At 42.5% G+C, this 13,954-nt stretch overlaps 1 protein-coding gene across 2 annotated transcripts in view; it reads left to right on the plus strand.

The window, feature by feature from the left end:
* kcnc2 (potassium voltage-gated channel, Shaw-related subfamily, member 2) overlaps positions 1 to 12,639 on the plus strand; it is a 67,630-nt gene extending 54,991 nt beyond the window's left edge. The window contains exons 2-5 of one of the 2 annotated variants that reach the window (XM_041030589.1): positions 2,565 to 3,498; positions 5,522 to 5,692; positions 10,383 to 10,478; positions 11,477 to 12,639. In XM_041030589.1, the coding sequence (XP_040886523.1) occupies positions 2,565 to 3,498; positions 5,522 to 5,692; positions 10,383 to 10,444 (1,167 nt within the window). In that variant the 3' untranslated portion in view covers positions 10,445 to 10,478; positions 11,477 to 12,639. Of the gene's footprint in view, positions 1 to 2,564; positions 3,499 to 5,521; positions 5,693 to 9,205; positions 10,983 to 11,476 lie in introns of those variants that run through there. The other variant, XM_041030588.1, reaches the window with a different exon arrangement.
* The last annotated feature ends 1,315 nt before the right edge of the window (positions 12,640 to 13,954 follow it).

The following is a 13,954-nucleotide window of genomic DNA, read 5'->3' on the forward strand; positions in this document are numbered from 1 at the left end:
TCCAGCACAGAACAGTGAGTGTGTTTTATTTGTGGCAAATTGTGAGGTTATAATCTTTATTTTAGTGACATTTTCATGACTTTATTTTGACATGTATTAGCTTCTGCAGCATCTCATGCTTATATTTTAGTAAGAAAAGCAGTAGAAAAGTAAAATCCTTTGCATACAGTGTGCTGTAATGTACAGAGTACAGTATTATTGCTTGGATGAGATGCCACTGCACAAACGCTGTCTTGTTTGCTTTTGTTTACAACCTGGGTGAATCTAAACAAGAGGAAATAAGACTCCAGTCTCTGTCCTAACAGCTGCCCCTCTATATTAGCAGCAGGCTCAATAGGCCAGATGCAGCTCACTCACAAGCCACGTTAGAGCTGGAAACATGAAAACCTGGATCTCTTACATGTGTGATGCTCTGACTCTCAGTCCATCACTACTGTATGTTGCTGACCACGACGTGCAAGTGAACTTAATAACAGGAGGCTGAGGGAAAATTATGGAGGAAGGTTGTTAAATCAGTAAATGTTTAATTAAATTTAAAAAGAAAATGGTTTCCGGGTTCTTGAACGTAGAAAGTTGATGGTGCTAAGTAACAGCTGAGTGATGCTGGGTAACCTCATCAGACTGAGGGTGTCTGATGCTTTAAACAATGTCAGTGAGCAGAGGATGAACAGTTGCACTTGCAGGATGATGAAGACGTGTATAATGTATGAGGAGTGCGCATGCTAACAACATTAGAGTGAATGCACGCACACGGTTCAGGAGCAGGGTGACCCAAATAGTGGCAATATTCTGAGAGTGTGTGAGTCATGCAATCCAAAAACAAGGCAGGGTGTAAAACGACTTCTTTAGAGCTCAGTAGGCAGAGCACACCAGTGGATGGACTGTGGGAGGAAGGTAGAGAAAGAGCATAGTAGGCTGCATGTGTGGAAATCTGCTCCGTCTAGCTCTCGGAAAAAGCCGTGGATGTTTGCAAATTCAGCCTGAGCTTCTTCCAGAGAGGTGGAATATCTGGATGTCAGCTCGGCATCTGACAGGTGGTTTCATAAACACTTTGCAAAGGATGACCAAAACAAAGCAAGATCTGTTGGGCAAAAAACAAAATAAAATCTGCATGTGACTCATCATTTAATACTGTCAACAGACAGATCCCAGTGCATTGTATCAACATGCTGTCATTTTGCCAGCCAGAGACTGAAGTTACATAAACTCTGTTTCAACAACTTAAGAATAATTAAGAGTTTTTCAAATAGAACTTTCTATTAATGAAGCTAGTGCTTTATGTTTTTGCTTTCCCTTGCTGCCAATAACAAATTGAATTTTCTTTTTATTCAATACACTCTTGTCTCTCTCCTGTTACCTTGCCTAAAGCTGGTGAGTACATGGCGCCTCAATAGAAAGTCCTTGTTTGAGGTTTTTTTTTTTTTTTCATGTTGGCAGCAGATATTAATGAAGGGGATAGCAAATAGAACTCAAGAGGACTATTTAGGTGTCGCTATCTCTGCCTGACTTTGCCTTTGGACAAACTGCTCAGACACAAGGGGAACGAATGGGAAACGGTGGCTTTCATTTTTAGCCAGATTAACATTGTAATCCCTGTGTTGTCTTCTAAAATTGAGACACATGTACGTCATCACAGATAGTGTTAAAGATGATGGACAGAGTTGATAAATTAATCCTAAAGTCGGCTCACCAGCTTTCTTTCTTGGCTTTTAACAGTATCTAATGGTCTTCATCAGCAGGTGGAGTTTTCTCACTTGTCATGGATCAAGGACACACACACTCACATGTGACTCCAAAGGCCATCATTAAACAGGCACAAGGGTTATAATCCCCTCTTCCTCCGCTTTTAGTTTAATTGTACTTCTTCAAGATTCTGAGTAGAAACAAGGGAAAAAAATCACATCTTGAGCTGTTCACAGCTACTACACATATGCAGCCTGTGACGAGGAATCACAAGGAGCTTCATTGTAAAGGGTCACATGTAAAAAGGGTAGTGAAGCACTGATCCACCGGGAATTTTTCCATTAATACTCCTGGTATTTTAATACATGCTTAAATTGTTTTTTTTTAAACAGGTAAAAGTGCAATATCCTGTCATTACATACAAAGCAGCTACATGGATATGTGGCATCACTTAGTATGCTAAAACACAGTAAGAGATTTACATAATTGCACAAAATGCAAAAGCACAAAATAAACACCTTTTCTTTATTCCCCACTGAAGTCTTATCTTTGCTTGGTTGGTTTAACTACTTTCCTGCTTGTTTTACCTCCAGCTGCCCAACATACCAGCAGCAGTAAATTAAATCTGACTGCATCTGCATTCCCATGCCACATTTCCACCAGGATCACGGGGAAGAGTGTGTTTATTTGTTGTTCTTGCTAATAGATTGCTGCTCTCTCTGGAGTCCATTCAAATTGATGCAAGTTAATTAAACTTATCTTACTTACTTACCTTAACATATTCCAGTGTATAGAACGCTATGGTTGAAATTACACGTAATATCAGGGGTGGACTGAGAGTAACATCCGTTTTTCTCTTTTTCTGTTTTCTTGTCTTGTAGTTTATTGCCTTTGCATCCTTGTTCTTCATCCTGGTCTCCATCACCACCTTCTGCTTAGAGACTCATGAAGCTTTCAACACCATCATCAACAAGACTGAGGTGTTGCAGAACAGCAGTGTGACCGAGTCGGGCATGCAGTATGAGATTGAAACCGACCCTGCGCTCACCTATGTGGAGGGCGTTTGCGTCTTCTGGTTCACCATCGAGTTCCTGGTGCGGGTGACCTTCTGCCCGGTCAAGTTGGAGTTTGTTAAGAGCGTGCTCAACATCATCGACTTTGTGGCTATCCTGCCTTTCTACTTGGAGGTAGGGCTGAGCGGCCTTTCTTCAAAGGCTGCCAAGGATGTGTTGGGTTTCCTCAGGGTGGTGCGCTTTGTTCGTATCCTGCGGATCTTCAAACTGACACGTCATTTTGTGGGGCTAAGGGTGTTGGGCCACACATTACGGGCCAGCACCAATGAATTCCTGCTGCTCATCATCTTCCTGGCGTTGGGAGTGTTAATTTTTGCCACCATGATTTACTACGCTGAACGAATTGGCGCCAAGCCCAATGACCCCACTGCTAGCACCCACACCAAGTTCAAGAACATCCCCATTGGCTTCTGGTGGGCTGTGGTAACCATGACTACACTGGGCTATGGCGACATGTATCCAGAGACCTGGTCAGGCATGGTGGTGGGCGCACTTTGTGCTTTAGCTGGTGTGCTGACGATAGCCATGCCTGTGCCAGTTATCGTCAATAACTTTGGGATGTACTACTCCCTGGCCATGGCCAAGCAGAAGCTACCCAAAAAGAGGAAGAAACACATCCCTCAGGCAGTGCAGGGAGGGTCCCCTACCTACTGCAAAGCCGACCTCAACACCACCTGCAACAGCACTCAAGGTGACCTGTGCCACGTCAAAGGGAGCAGGGTACTAGAACGCAACCGCTCAGGTAAGACCATATGGTGAGACCACGGCCGTACAGGGCAGAAAATTATGAGCAACCACACTTCAGTAGTAAAGTTCACGTTACACCGAAGGGCATTATTTATGAAGTGACAGCGAGGAGAATCCATAAGGGACCTCGTCTCAGGTAGAAAGCAGTGGCCATTTGACAGATTCCCCTCTGAGACTAAAAATGGTTTTCCCCCCACAGCACCACAGCAGCTCCCTCACAGAAGACTGAGCTCTTTCTCCTTATAGCCTTCATCTCTGCATGCCACCCTGATAAGGAAGGCAACACAAAAGGCAATGAGAGTAGGAGATGGTTGTGTGAAATAGCTCAAGCTGATAAGAATTCACAGTCCTTGTGTCCAAGTCTCTCTTCCAGTAGGGATTGTTCATTTGCTGTTAAAACCGTAGGTGGCTGTTTTTCCCTCTAGGCCTATGTCAGTAATTTACTCTGACACATCTGATATTGATGGAAATTGGTGTCGACCTCCATATACTGACTTTCTTTGAATTCTAGTGCAGACATTCCTGGGGGTAGGTGCGCGGTCTGGGCTCCTCACAGTCTGTTTGTTTATTAGGTCTCAGAAGCTTATATTTAATAAGCATGGAATAATTCATACCTCTGCTGAATACACAAACAGAGCCAATCTGGTTTGGTCGCCTGTGTGATTTCCTTAGAGGTCATTTAAAATACCCAGTATGCAAAATTACTTCCCCCCTCAGTGTCCTTTAGATTGACTCATGCTTTATGTTGTTACCTTTACAGTAACACAAATAAATTAACTTTATTAGCTATTAAGTGTTCGTAGCATGAACAGGACCGTATGATTATTCCTGTATCACGTCTATAATTTTATACTTGTTATAATGTTGTGTTATCTTACTTTCTTTTAAATGTGCTCAACTCCTCCCCCAAACACCAACTGTCCAATCAAAATGTAGCTTGGCACAGCAAGTCACAAGGCTGTAGTAATTTATTTATTGAGAATAATAGAAATCTTAATCCACTGACTGTAATAAATTCATCTCATCCTCTGGAGCTCCACACACAGTCTGACCTTTGACCTCTGCTGTGCTGCATGGTGGGGCTTGTGACATTTGGTGCAGGCTTTTAATGTGAGAGGCTGTTTGATGTTTGTCGTGACACACTGACTGTGGCACCCCAACCCACCCCCCCTCCAAAAACTCCCCTATTCCCATACCCACCAGATCCTCTCCTTCTGGCTGTACATCACTGGGAAGAACATTTCTCATCCATTGTTCCCCAGAAAACATTTTAGAGTTGGTAGATAGATTTAGTGTGATGTGTCAGATTGTGAGGGAAAAAAATGTATTATATAGAAATTGTTAAACACTACATTTTATGGTGATAAATAATTTAACTCTTACTTTACATTCTTTTACCTAGTGCAAATAAAAAAGACGATAGTGCATGATGTAATACGTTTAAGCTTCTGATTGTGTTGATTGTTTTTAATGATGATTTCTGTACAATAAGACATATGAAAGCAAATCAGATTTTAAAGACATGTTTTTAACTTACAGTTGATGTTTGACTAACACTGTAACAACAGAATAGTTCACTACAGTAGTCCAGTCAGGTCAGGTTCAGTTAAACAGCCCACAGTCACATTAAAAGCCATCAGTCTGACCTAAAACTCATTATGAAATATGACATTAAGGGCACGCTGAAGTGGAAGGAAGAGGGGAGTAAAACCTTTGAAATCATATAGAACTATCATGTTGTTGAATTATTTAGTTTCTCAGTTGAAAATAATCTAAGGCGTTTCTAAAGCTGTAGACCATGGTAAGTACAGTCCATAAGACCTTTTCCTGTTACTGAATCTGAGTCTAATAAATTCAGGATTCTCGAGACCCTCATGTAAGACTGTCAGATTTTTAGAAATTGTGTGAACTAAATAAACTGAATGTGAAATTTGTTATTGGAACCAGTAAAAAAGAAAAAGAGCCAGATCCGAGGTACTACTACTACAGTATAACCAGTCATTTTTCCTGTCTCACAGTTCTGTCAGCGGACTGCAGCGGGGGCAGTGACCTGACCATGTCTCCAGAGGAGAGGGTCCCCATGCGAAGGTCCAGCACCAGGGAACAGGATCGTCGGAGCGGGGGGACGTGCTTCCTGCTCGCTGCTAGTGACTACACCTGCCCTGCAGATGGAGGGATACGGAAAACAGGTAACTGCACGGAGGAATCCAGCTGCTTTACTTTACAATGTCATTTCATTGGATAAATGTTTGAAAGTTTGGATGAATTTATTACGGCAGTCATTTCATAAAAGTGGAGTCATGCTGTATTTTCTTGTCTGAAAGAATCATTGTGAAAGTCATGCTTGCTATTGTGCATTAACACAGATTCATTTTTGATTAATTAGTCATCAGTTCTTTCTGTAGACTTTTTCTCCATATGAGTGGAATATTCTTTGAATTTATTAAATTAAACAGTCAGTTTGTATTTCAGACATTTAAGAATACAGACATCAGAGAATAACATGTTTTAAGAAAAGATCTTAAAGCCACAGCCGTTAGTCGCAATCCTCATCAGCTGATCCGTATCCTTAGCGACTGGGACACCAACATCCCTGGAAGGGGGAAGGCTGTTTGTTCAGGCCTAGTCAGCCAAGGTAATGTAACCTGTGGACCTGCCGTTGGTCCACTCAGCACAACTTTTTTTTTTGCCAATTCTGAGGCGCAACAGTGTCCATGCAGCTGACTCAGAACTGTTGCTTCCTTCACTATTTATTCATGTTTTCTTGTTGCCTGGAAACACTTGAATAAATGTATGACCCGTGCCTCACTTTTCTGGCTGTTGCCAGGACCATTGCCCATCTACAAGCTCCCAAGTAAACTGCCCCTCGTATCATCTGCCTCTAAGGTGATGATACACCAGCAGATATTTCACAGTCAGAGGAATCATTAAATCATTAAACGAATAGATTTCAATCCCATCAACTCATGAACATTTTGTGTGTAACATCGTAACAGGCTAAGATCAGCTGCTATAAATGTCTGAGCTGATAATGCAGTGGATTCATTTACATTCAGGTCTAATGAACTCAGCCTACTGACCTTATAAGTTTTCAAGGTCACACATAAATAGAGAGCTTAGCTTTCTGAAGAGCAAAAGTCAGATCCGTAAGAAGTCAATTTGCTCACATTATGAGTTGACCATGGCTCTGGTTGCACCACCAGGAGGACCTGATTTTTGTCTGTGATTGGACAGTGTTGAAACTTTGCCTGCAAAGTTTCCTGACCCGATATAGGAACAGTGCACACTGTTTCCAATGAGAAATATAGCTGACAACATTTCTCTTCAAAATTTTGCTGTCTGATTTTCGAACGACTTGCCGGTCCGTCATCACCTTCCAGTCCCCGAAGCAAAGCACTGGTGGAAAGGTCAGACTCAGAAAGGGCTTGACCTTCCGAACACTTTGACCCGAGCTAAAGGTCGTCATGAAGTTCACATCTGCTGAATTTCCAGAAAGCCTTGTAGCTGTTTCAAAAGCAGAAAAGGTCATGAATTAAAATGTATAAATGGAGCATTTCACACAGTGGAAATGGGGTCATGCTGCAGCTGATTTGACAGGTGTTCACTGCAACACATTATATTTGTAAAATACTCTCAGTTAGAGTTTGACCAGCTAAAAAGGCTGAAGCATGTTTGTTAGATTCCTCCATTTTATCTCAAGCATCTTGAGGCTTTAATGATCTGTTAATAAACTCTGTAATGTGTAAGCCTAACCCCTCGGCTAACTGCCTCCTATCAGAAGTTAACTGCCTCTCCAGGAAGCTAATCTAAATGTCTTCCTCTCAGTGTTAGTGCTCAATAGCCTCATAGTGCTACAGTACTCACTCTATAGCAGGCAAATCAATGCTATCACACCATTAGAGTGCCACTTGTAAACTGAAGATTTTTTTCATTTGAATTTCAGCTCCAATTTCAAAAGAATCCCGGGGTAGTTTATCATTCAGGTTTACTCATGGAGCCTTATTCGAGCTGGGCTTTGAGATAATCTAGCAGGTTAAACCACTATACAGCTGGTCCAGATTCTCTAGAGATCACATCAGGGTTATCTCTCTCACAGCAAGACACCTCACCAGCCTTGTTTTTTCGACGTAGGTGGCTGAGCAGCTGTGCTGCTTCAGTCAGTGGTTGCTGTTGCCGCCGCACTGACGCTAATGCATAAAACATCGGGTCCTTTCTATTCTCTGCTACCTGTTGGCACAGACCAAAGCCTGTCCTTTGTTCTGCCTGCTCGGCTGGTTCTGAAACAGCCCTGGTTTAATTTACACCCTTCCTCTCGGTGAAACAAATGGGTGCCGTATGCAGTATGGTAATGAGGCCACGTTTTCATTAGCTGTTCCTCATCAGTGTTTACGCCAGCTGATTGGCATGCTCCATTAATGATCTGGCTGCTTTGGCTTGCTTGTTTATTTTGCACCAAGTGACCGGATGCAAATTTGCCAGCGTACATCACGTGCTGCATTTTTAGGAGTTTGAGCTGTTGTCAAATGCGAATCTGTGCAGATTATTACAGCGTTGATAATTAGGGTCTTTTTAATCATCCTCATCATCATCAGTATGTGCAGGCTGCAACCTGGATTTATACACACGAAAACAAAACGCATATTTGATCCATAATGTGCATGTTGGTAGACTTGGATGAATGTTATATATTTGAATGTTTCTCAGTTTATACAAGCATTCCTGTACCATTTATTAGACATTAGACAGAACGTTTATAACATATAAACTATTTGTTGTCAGAGAAAATACTAATGATGATGCCATGAGATGAATGACTTGCTAATGTTTTATTTTTTGTTTTATAACAACAACAATACTGAATATTTGACTAATAGGTTTGCAGACTTAACTCAGGCAGACTGGAGTTTGAATGACACAGGGATTTCCCATAGTCGGAGCCGCTGATTAAAGCTGACTGGTTTAAGTCACTGGTTGAGTGAGTGGGAAGGAGCAAGAGAACCACTGTTAGCTGAATGGCAACAGAGAAATAGGAAAAAAACTGGAAACATTTAATTTTTTCATTAATCCATAACCACGACATTCAGTATGTTGGAGCATCAGCACATTAGCTAACTGGCTCACCACACTAGTATGGCTAGTATCTCAGTCTAAATCCAACTAAGCTAAATACTTAACTATTTTAATGAGGCTAATGTCAAATCATGTGAACTTTGTAATTTCAAGTTAGCCTCCTAGTTGTAAAATTTACAATAAGTTGTAAATCCGAGATGGTTCACTACTTAATCCTGAGAACTAAAGGGATGGTCTGATGTATCCTTTCTGATCAGACAGGGTTTCAAGCTCCAGTTTCCAGTGTTAATGCATCATGAGCCAGTAAACCTGTGGCTCTTTGGCTTTACCTTCTCAGCCAGTCCAGAGCAGCTCCATCTAAAATATCTGAAAGTCCAGTCTGCCTTTACTGCCACTGTCAGGAAATGTGCTGTGCATGCACTCACCATACAGTATGTTACTGTTGCTCTGTCTCACTCCTGTCTCCTGTCTCGGTTCACTCGGCTGGCTCGGACTTGGATCGTTGCCTGCCTGCCTGCGTGCCTGCCTGCCTGCCTGTGTGTGTTCATGTCCTGTTCCTGCACAACCACCACAACCACCACCTCCACCACCACCACCACCACCACCTCTCTGTCGCCCCCCCTCATCTGAAGGCTATGAGAAATCCCGGAGCTTAAACAACATAGCGGGCATGGCTGGTAACGCCCTGAGGTTGTCTCCTGTGACCTCGCCCTACGGATCACCCTGCCCGTTGCGGCGCTCTCGCTCCCCTATCCCCTCCATCCTGTGAGACGTCCCGCCCCGGGCCTTTTCGGTCTAAACCATCCCACATCCTACGCCCCAAACTAAACCACCTCCCTTTGGTATTATATCTGAACTGTTCTAGATATTGTGGCTAGTGGATAAGTACTTGACCTTGTAGCTAAGACTAATAGTAGTGGCTTGGGCAACCTGAGCAACTCCTCACTTTCCCCCTTTTCCTTGAAGGTACATGTGCTTAGCTAACACCCTTAAGTAACTAGTCAGTTCTCCTGTGTCACTTGGAGCTCCCTTTAGATGTTGCCGTACTTTGAGACTTGCAATAAGAACTCTTCACTGGTGGCTTCAGAAGTAGCAGCCATAACATTTAATAAAGGACATATTAATAATCAGGGATATTAGATGTTGCTATATTTAGATACCACGAAAAAGACGGGCTTCCAAAAAAAAAAAAAAGAAAGAGAGATGTCACTTCATTTTAACCTCATACAACTGTGACTTTGTCTTTGTTTTGCTACTTTATTTTTGGGACGGAGACCGGAGGGATGGCTGTCGCGATGGACAATTTGTCTTTCAGGACTGTGTTTTGACTCACACAAGCACACGTACAGTCTGTCACTCTTCACCTGCTGCTGGGCCTGCTCATGTTTTTTGCATGGATCATCCTGTAACCATCGTCTGCAAGCAGTGTGGCGAGGGGAGAAGGGACGAGGCAGACAGTGAGGACAACTATATAAAAAAAAATACTCCTTCGTATATACATATATGTGTATATACGAAGGAGTTTGTATTTTTTTAATTTAATATTATTATGTTGGGGTTTGGGGGGACTACACTCGACTTGTATTGTGTCTCATTTTGTCATTGGCTTCACCAACAATCCACAGAGGAGTCTAAAAACGCAGAATGCCAGCTGGGTGTTCGTTTCTCTCTGCATGTGGGTTTCTACTGATCTGCTGTTATTTCCAATTAACTTTTTCCCCTCTGCTTTATGTTTTGTTTTGTTTTTTTGTTGTTTTTCTTTAACGGAGTTCCACCAAAGCTGTTGTGTCTCTGGTTGTTTACTCACAGATAACTGCAAAGAGGTTGTCTTTACTGGTTTCACACAAGCAGAGAGCAGCGTTCTATCTTAATGGCTTTGGGGGAAGGCGCCACCTTGGCGGAAAGGTAACCTTCTGAACGGGTGCGGGGGTCAGGTTTCAGTGCAGAACCCTCTCACCCTCTTGGTAATGAATTATGATTTGTGTGTTTCGTGTGTGTGGTTACTGAACACTGGGGTTATTCAATAATCCGTAGAGATACCTGCGTGTGGTTGCGCAGGACGAGCACTTTGACGAACGTGCACTCCTGATGGCACCGTCAAAGGTGCCGCTTGTAGCATTGTAATCAGTGGATCACCACCACATTAATATTTAGACATAAATATTTTTACTGTAAACAAATGATTCCATCTTCAAGGAACAAAACTGCAGTTGGAAATTTGCATGATTTACACCCTGAAAGCAGATTTTTTTAATCCGTTATGCAAGTGATACGTAACTTTTTCTGCAGTTTCCCTTCTTATCAGCCACCTCCAAGGGCTATTAGCTGCTCTCTAATCCCCAAACCAAACAGACAAGCCTGAATTCCCTCAGAACGGAGTCTGTAAATCTCTCGTTTGAAACTGAAGCAGCCTTTTTTTTTTGTTTTGCTGAAAGGCTGCGTCATTTATTATCGATGAGACTGTTTTTTTTTTTTCTTCTTTTTTCATGACAGGCATAAATTGCCTCTGTGCACCAACAGGTGTGGAAAGCAGACACAACCATGCAGCGATGTGCCTCACCCATCCCTACAGTATGTCTATACCAGTAGCAGAGGGTTGCTTAGCAACTGGCTCACCGCTAGATGCATCTTACACATAGCTCGGCAAAAAGTCAAACAATTAAAAAGAAGAGCTCTTGCAAACGTTTTTCTTTGTGTGTAGACCAAATTATTGAATCACCCCAAAACTGCAATATACAATAGAGCTTTTATAATTCTGGGTTTCAGCTTGAAGAGCACCATAGATTTGTACTATGTTCTCATTTTTGTGCACATATTTAAAATAGTGTGTGCATGGCAAGGTGTTCTGACAGAGACAGATGATGCATTTCTGATATTTAGAGATGTGTTTATATTTTATTTAGAGAATTCATTTCCTATTTGAATGACGGTGGGATAAGACTGTCATCAGTATGAGGACCTCTTGCAGTGGGAGGACCCCAATTGGAGCCATAAGGCCACTGCTACCGGACAATACGGACGAGGACGCACGAAAAAACAAACCCCATTGACTGACAGCCACCCGGCTCACGGCTCAGCGAGCAGGAAAGCAACTTAATCCTAGGAGGACTCTGATAAGCATTTACCTTTTTCCTGATTTCTCTTTTTGTTTTCCTGTTTTGAAACTGGGGAGAAAAAAAAAAGGAAAGCAAAACAAACTGGACATGTCCTTCAAAGAGACTATCTACTGTATAGATACCGCTCCTGTAAATAAAACGACAGCACCACATCTGGGCCGTGCGGCTCCGTCCACACATCTGTCTTTTGACGGCGAGTCAGGTAACAAGGCGGCTGGTTGCTAAGTTGCGCCGTGACACTCAATGTCGGTCACTTCTTGCTGTGGTATCCCTCCTCGCAATAAGTGTATTAAGATGTATCAGTTGAGGCACTTTGTGTTCTAAAAATGGAGTGTATTCATATATGAAATTCTACATACAGTATATAAAGTATAGAGAGACAAATGTGCTAAGTTGAATAAATGTGACATTATGGTCATCTTTGCTTTTGTTTCCCTTGGTAATTTTCAGTAGGTTAATTGCTCTGCTGTGTGTTAATGTGTGTGTGTTTGTATCCTAAAACTCCAGGGTAAGATCTGCGGTTTGAAAGGCCAGGTCAGCAGAGACCAGCGAGTGGACTTGATGCTGCCACTCTTACTTTTTAGCACAAACCAGAATGAGACAGAGTCCCCCTGTGATGCAGTCGCCGTTGTAGAAGTCCCCCACCCCAGCCCCCCCGACTCTCGCCACCGCCGTGCATTTAACATGCAACTACCCTGCGTTAGTGCTGCAGATGTTTGTCTTTTCACAAACCAAATTATTCTTACCAGACTAATCCTCATTACTCTACTGGTGGCTAACAACAAAAACTGCATAACTTGATTCTTCCAAACTTTTCCCCCTTGTGGGGGGTGGAGCAAAAGTGTAGCAGAAGTTTACCGAGTTAAAAGTGGGACTTCTAGAATGGCTACGTCTGCACAGTAGCAAAATCCCATGAACCCAAACAATCAGATCGGATTTGCAATAAGCACCCAAAAAAAAAAAAAAAAAAACAAGAAGCGCCGATCCACACTGTGATTTCAGCAGCCTGTTAAAACAAGGACAACAGAGTGAAAATGCAGCTCTGAAAGCTGAGAGAGAGGCAGGTGCACAACGTTTGTGTCATGTTGGTTGCGACCTGCACAGTTTTTGGCTAGCTGTTCAAGTGTCACCCTGTACCCACAATCCTCCTCGTGTAGTACACACGCTGCTTTACTCTTTGAATTGACAAAGGGGTACCGTTCTTTGTGTATTTCTAGGATGACGTTGTAACTTGAAAAAAAAAAACGGTGTTTATTTTTTTTAATCCAGAACATGTATTTTTGTGTCTTAGTGTTGAGTACACTGCTCTTACCTGTAAAAGTCATGGTAGTCTGATGCTGTGCTTCTCCATCGTCAAACTGTCAGGCTTTTGATCCCAGTTCATGTTTTGTATGTTTTGTTGTGAGGAAAATTCTAGTTTGGAGTCTGTATTTGTGGAGCCTTTTGTTGGCGTTCTAAAGTGCATGCTGGAAAAAAAGAAAAAAAAAACCCATTATGTCGAATTGTAAAAAACAAAAAAAAAAAGAGAGAGAGAGAAAAGACACTGTATATCACAGTCAAAACAATGTGTATAGAGTAAAGGTAAATGCTATGTGAGAGATTCACATAAACTATTTATCTTTTAACTGACTGTTTCTTTCTTTGCTTCATTTTTCTTCCTCCCTGTGGTTTTAGTTTCAGACGTATCTGCCTGTGGTTGAAAGCTCTGGACTTAGCGTTAATATGTTTTTGCCAAACTGCTGTTTCCAAGGTCAAGAATAATGAATGTTAAAGGGATTTTGGAACAATTGTGTAGCTTTGCTGCTCCTATACTCTGCTCATCTTACAGGAAAACAAGACACCTGGAGCCCTTAAAGAACTTCACATTCAAGAGGGTGTGTTAAACAGTTACGGATGGTGCCATTACCATTTAAGGGTCAGCGAAGCAGCCGGTGCCTAAAAACAGTAGCAGCATTTGTCTGGTGGCCGGTGTTGATTTCTCCCACAGGTTCAGGCTGAGGTGCAGGCGAGCCGGCGCCCTCCTCTCCCACTTCCTGTGCGCCCTGTTCATTCTTCAACTCACGTCCAGCAATCAGTAGCACTCGGCGCACTGTATCTCTGAGACGTCCCAACTATCTTTACTCCCGTCACCATGGAAACAGCCACAGACGTGCCAAAGAGATGTAAACAGCCAGAGCCCCCTCCCCTTTTGTCCACCCACCCTCCACCTTGCTGCCTGGGGAGGGGGTGGGGTATAACGATGCCAGCTGCTGAAAATCCAAAATA

The sequence above is a fragment of the Toxotes jaculatrix genome, chromosome 22 (assembly GCF_017976425.1).
Source record: "Toxotes jaculatrix isolate fToxJac2 chromosome 22, fToxJac2.pri, whole genome shotgun sequence".
Lineage (NCBI taxonomy): Eukaryota > Metazoa > Chordata > Actinopteri > Toxotidae > Toxotes > Toxotes jaculatrix.